This window comes from Pinus tabuliformis, chromosome J (assembly GCF_031772625.1).
Source record: "Pinus tabuliformis cultivar Carrire ecotype Pingquan chromosome J, CPIR1, whole genome shotgun sequence".
NCBI lineage: Eukaryota > Viridiplantae > Streptophyta > Pinopsida > Pinales > Pinaceae > Pinus > Pinus tabuliformis.
The window spans coordinates 1,322,401,087-1,322,407,440 of record NC_142295.1 but is presented as its reverse complement, the minus strand read 5'-3'; the positions used below and the strand labels follow the sequence as shown (position 1 = coordinate 1,322,407,440).

General features: G+C 35.0%; 1 protein-coding gene across 1 annotated transcript; it reads left to right on the top strand.

Annotated features, from left to right (window-relative positions):
* The first annotated feature begins 3,225 nt into the window (after positions 1-3,225).
* Positions 3,226-4,955, top strand: LOC149232143 (WAT1-related protein At2g39510-like). Its single transcript, XM_089376440.1, has 4 exons — positions 3,226-3,498; positions 3,612-3,763; positions 3,867-4,037; positions 4,728-4,955. The coding sequence occupies exons 1-4, from the start codon at positions 3,226-3,228 to the stop codon at positions 4,915-4,917; spliced, it is 786 nt and encodes a 261-aa protein (XP_089232566.1). The 3' UTR covers positions 4,918-4,955.
* Positions 4,956-6,354: the final 1,399 nt, after the last annotated feature.

Below are 6,354 nucleotides of genomic sequence, written 5' to 3'. Positions count from 1 at the left end.
TTCAATTGAGGAAGCCATGCCTAAAACCCTATTCGGGGGTTAAAGTGGCTATAAAATGGAATAAAAATCGTCATAAATAGCCATTGAAGTTGTTTAAACACCTTTGTATCTGGATAAAGATTGCCTAGTTGAAGGTGAAGGTAAACAAACGAATCCAGGTGAACAGGTTGATGATAATGAGTTTCAATTGAGGAAGCCATGCCTAAAACCCTATTCGGGGGTTAAAGTGGCTATAAAATGGAATAAAAATAGTCATAAATAGCCATTGAAGTTGTTTAAACACCTTTGTATCTGGATAAAGATTGCCTAGTTGAAGGTGAAGGTAAACAAATGAATCCAGGTGAACAACTGGGTATCCATATCGATTTGGATAGGGTTATTTAAGAAATCATTATTTAAACGAAAAATTTAATTAATATCAAGATATATTTAAAACATGTATTATATTCATTAAAATAAATTGATTTTTTTTTTAAATATGTTAAAACCCATTGATAATGAATTGGTTGTAAAGACATAAACTATCAAAATGGTATTTCATCTTGAAACATCATTTTTCAAGTTTCAGTTGGAAAATACTAGTAAATTGTAACGGAAGAGGTTAGAGAAGAAATATAATATTCTGAAGAACATTGTGGTTGTCATTCCATATTTGAAGTTGCATCGAAATTTGTTGGAGGCATCGAAGACCTGAAGAAGCAGTAATGAACCTGCAAAATGTCTATTTTGTTAGGATTTGTAATATGTAAATTAAGTGTGGAAATTTATTTGTAATATTTTTCATTTGAGTTGTGTTAAAATGAAATTGGAATGAATGGAAATGAAGTTACAAGGGAGAGAAACAAGGCGCGGTTTAAAGTTTGGAGGGGAAATGAGATATGAAATCTTTTATAGGAATGTGCCTATGTAATGATGTATGGAATCTAGATTGTACATAAAGGTGCATTGAATATATAGACATTATTACAAGCCCATTCAAACCCAAGTGTGACATCAACTTCAGATTCCCTAAACCCTCAGATGAGTTTGTGCTAATTATAGCCCAGGTTGGATTGGTAATAAATCTGGGTTTTACTTGGATTGAACTTACTACTAAAATAGCAGAGGTTTTGGTATTTTGTGAATTAAAATTCATGCAATTTGAGTGTTTTTGCAAAGTAATCTGCATTTTCTTTAACATTGTACATAAAAAAGGTTTGGTCTTTTGTGAATTAAAATTCATGCAATTTGAGTGTTTTTGCAAAGTAATCTGCATTTTCTTTAACATTGTACACAAAAAAGGTAGCTGCTCTATAACAAGCCTGGGAAAGGTGTTCATGATTATTAAATAAAATGAGGTCAATATTCAATGTCATTGAATAATATTCTCAGTGTTAATAAATCTAAATCTATGCTAGTTTATTTCATGAACGGAATAATCAGAGCTAAGAACAGTCGCCAAGGGCTTGCAGACTACTTCCTCAATTTATCCTCTGCACTCTGACTTATTTGTAATGTAGCCTAGCATGTGAAGGGTGTGCTAGTTAGCAGAGTAGGGTAAAGTCTAAAAAAGGCTTAAATACTCGTTATCATCTCATTTCTCTAAACCCTCTCTCCCTTGCTTCTGCACTCTGTTCATTCAATATTTCAAGTATTCACTCCCTGTTATCTTCCTTAATCGCTTAATCCATTGAATTCAGTCCAAAACATAAATACCAAGATGCCTACAACTACTGCTACTCATTCGAGGAGGAACATCCCCAAAAGAGGGCAGGTGAAGGCAGCCATTGCCTCTTCCCTCGCCCAATCCATCAGATCAGTGTTAGGATCCCCTAAATCATTCAACCACTCTGTTGTTTCCTCTTCCTCTTCTCTCGTGACTGCAAATCGTTTGAGAGCACAATGAATGACTTGCAGATCAAATGGGCTTGAGTTTCTTTCATTACAAATTCAGTGATGCAAAAATTAAATCATTATGGATGAAAGCATGGGATCCATAGATCTGTTTTCCAAATCATTTGCTCATTTGTCTAACTCTTTTCCCTAGATTTGAAGCCCTGCAACACCAATGAAGTTTGCTCTTTATGCTGTAGTGAGTCACCAAATATAAAGAGGGGAATATTTTCTACTATAGCAGCTTTTCCTAGTTGCAGTTGAAAAGCTCTGAAATACAAAGTTTGTTGATCAGAGATTTTGAGTTGAAATATATGGCACTTGATTCCCCTTGGCATGTGTAACTGATTTTGATCCATTAGTGGTGTTTATAAACTTCATCTATGTATTGGATTGATAGAAATACCCATTAACATGTAGAATAGACTTGAATCTTGTTTTTTACATCCAACAGCTAAGAGTTTACTAATTCATCATGCTTTTGATCCATAAGTGAGTGGCTATAAACCTTAACTCTGCATTGAGTGATGAATCATTTGCATGAATGTGCTTTGAATGTGTGGCTAATTAGCATGAATGTTCTTTGAATGTATGGTTGATCAAATATGAATCGTTTTCATGAATGTGCTTTGAATGTGTGGTTAATCAGATATGAATTGTTTGCATGAATGTGTGGTTAATCAGGTACTCAACACTCACTTTGAATGTGTTGTTAATCATTTGAATGTGTGGATGCATGAATGTTCTTTGAATGTCTGGTTAATCAAATATGAATCGTTTACATGAATGTGTGGTTAATCAAGAACTCAACACTCGCTTTGAATGTGTGGTTAATCATTTGAATGTGTGATTAATGAAATATAAATTGTTTGTATTTTGGTAGTGAATGTTAATGATTGAAGTTACATGTAGTTGAAGTTATTAAAAAGCTAAAAGATTTTCTGAATGTGTGGTTAATCAAGAACTCAACACTCACTTTGAATGTGTGGTTAATCATTTGAATGTGTGATTAATGAAATATAAATTGTTTGTATTTTGGTAGTGAATGTTAATGATTGAAGTTACATGTAGTTGAAGTTATTAAAAAGCTAAAAGATATTCTATTGTTTATCTTATAACTGTTTAAACTAGAAGGAGATTATAACTGTTCAGATAGTTGAAATTTGGAGGAGATTCTTTCATTTAGGTTAATGAAATGAAACTCTGAACAATTTATTTTGATTTAGGTTACTAATGGTAAAAAAATTATTTTGAGCTTATAATTGCTCACCTATATGATGCATTCATTTGGAGTTAATTATATCATTTAGATTTATTGTGACCAAAATCTAATGTGAGTGTCAAATATGTAGGATGGAGAAAGTAGACGTTATGTGTATTCGCAAAAGAGCCAAAATTCTGGGAACTGTAATTTGTGTGGGTGGAGCAATGGCTATGAGTTTCCTTCAAGGTCCTACTCTAGCCCAACCTTGGCCTCTGTGGGGACAATCAACCTCAGTTTCCAACACTAATACAGTACACCTAGTGGAAACCATTCTACATGAGGGAGATTCAGGCAACCAGATTAGAGGGTGTATTTACCTTATCTCAGCAATGATAATGTTATCCACTACCATGATATTGCAGGTCTCCCTACCACCTTGCATATTAAATTGATACCCAATTATAACCCTTTTCTGTATTTAGAAGTTTCAAAGCTCCCCACCCAATCAAATGTATGATTATAATTTCATGTGTAGGTTGAGACATTGAAGAAGTTTCCAGCCACACTATCCCTTACATCAATTACTGCCATTCTAGGCTCCATCCAAACTTCTCTCCTAATAGCCATTCTTGACAGGGGCATCATTCCAACATCATGGATACTGGATAGGGCTAATATTTTGACTGTGTTCACTGCAGTAAGTCTACATACATGAATGATGTTCTTCCTCAATTTTCCCAGCCATGAATAACTTAAATTTTTGTTAGGTGGTTAAGCTGATTTGTGGAAGATTAATTCAAATTTGGCAAGGAATCATATTCAATGCAATGGCATTTCCATTACAGTTACGGTGTTTGCGGAAACGAGGGCCAGTATTCGTTACAGTATTCAACCCAGTGTCTACCGTGTGCTCAGCAATTTTATCATCTATAGTTCTGGGAGACACGTTGCGTCTAGGAAGGTGGGTGGTTTGTTATATTCTCAAATATTCAATTCGGTGGTTTTTTATATACTCCAATATTCAATTTGTGTTAGAGTGGTTCAGGTAAAATTAAACTTGATTAGATAAAGTTATTAGTTGTTTTTGGGCTAATGAGAATCTATGGTTTTGTCCATGGCATTCATATGGAATATAGTATATTCTTAAGTCTTCAATTTCTATTAGAGTGGTTCAAGTAAATTTGATTAGGTAAAGTCATCAGCTATTTTGGGGTTCATGAGAACCCATAATTTTTTCTATGGTATTCATGTGGAATATACCCTGTTTTTAAGACTCCATAAGTGAAAGAAATTAACATGGAGGCTTTTGGCTTTTAAATAGGTTATATTCCACAGGAATATCATGGGCCAAACCAAAGGTTGGAGCCAGAAAACTACTTATAACTCGACTAAATCAAGTTTACCAGAACTACCCTAACAATTTACATTAAATTTATTATTTCTTCTCTCATTTTGCCTACAAATTTACAAAATTAATTAATTGAAATGCTTGATTTTCCTACACTAGAACAGTTTGATGGGTGTGATTCTTATATTCATTGGTCTCTACCTTTTTCTGTGGGGAAAAAGCCAAGACGATGCTACCCAGATCAAAATATCTTCTGACGAAGAAGCAGATATAGCCATCATAGCAGAAGGAGAAGAAAATCAGCATGGGTGTGATTCTTATATTCATTGGTCTCTACCTTTTTCTGTGGGGCAAAAGCCAAGACGATGCTACCCAGATCAAAATATCTTCTGACGAAGAAGCAGATATAGCCATCACAGCAGAAGGAGAAGAAAATCAGCACCCACCTCCTGCTTCTGAAGTAGTGGATGTGAAAACACCTTTACTACAGTAACATTCTTGACATTTTGTTGAAAAATTGCAATGTTTGTAATAAACACTTAGTCTGTTCGAACAAAGATGGCAGCTCAGGCACACAATAGTACTAGGTAAATCTTTGATGTTTGTACGGAACAAATTTAACTTTTTCAAAGACGGTTGACTTCCAACCTGGGAAGGCAATAACTCCATTTGGAGGCAACCTGATAGATCTAAACATTCAAGAGTGGTGATATCTCCAAGTGTGGAAAGAGTCAAATTCAAACAATCACTCAAATGTAGATGTCTAAGTTGCAATAGATTTCCCTGAAAGCCTGGAAGCATTTCCAGACATTTACACCTAGAAAGATTGATGTATTGAATATTTTTTAAATTTTTGAAGGAACTTGGAAGCATCTTCAAACTTTTGCACAATGTCAAATTCATGGTTTGGAGATTTCTCAGATTTTGAAACAAATCTGGAAGCATCTTCAAACTTCCGCACAGTGTGAGATTGATATGTTGGAGAGTTGTTAGATTCCCAAAGGAATTTGGAATCATCTCCAAATTGCTGCACTTAGAAATATTGGCGTGTTGGAGATTTACCAGATTGCCAAAGGAATTTGGGAGCATTTTCAAACTTCCACAGTCTGTCAGATTGATGTGTTGAAGATTTGTTAGATTACTAAAACAATCTAGAAGAATTTCCAAACTACTGCACTTGGACAGATGGAAGTATTCGAGCTTTTTTAGATTCCCAAATAAAATTGGAAGAAGCTGCAATTTCAGGCACCCTATGAGGGTTAGATATCTCAAGGAGCTCAAATAACAAAATTCTTCTGATAGCATTGCTACATCTGCGTATGTCAACAATCGCGGACAATTCAGTACAATCTTTTCTAGGTGCTTCAGCGACCTTAATGACTTTGGAAACTCGGAAAATGGAGCTTCAATATTTAATTCCCGCAAGTGGAGAGGTGCCTGCAATGTTAAGTACGTTTCGATTATATAAGAAATTGAAAAGATAGGAGAATTCTTGCTCTGCAAATTGCTGCATCTATATGTACGTACCTCAGATCGAGATTGCCACAATCTTTTAAATTCCCAACCGAACATTTCTAAAACTCTTAAATCGCACAATGGAATTCAAGAAGGCAGTGATGAGTAGATCGACACATTCCAATGAAGCCATATGAGTTTTGGTGACCACACCGAAGTCAAGATGCTTTCAAAGTTGCCTTCAACTTCAAGAAGTTGCAATTTCCTGATTCCGCAGACCTCTTGACTGGAACTTGTATTCAAGGGAAATTCTAATTCTGAATGGAACACTTCCTAATCTTCATCCTACCCAATAAAGGTGTACCAAGGAGCCATCCCAAATCCGTGCACTTCTGTTATCACCTGTTTGTGGTTTGAAAACAATAAACTATTATTAACATAATGTGTGGCAGACTGTTTTGAATACAAAATACCG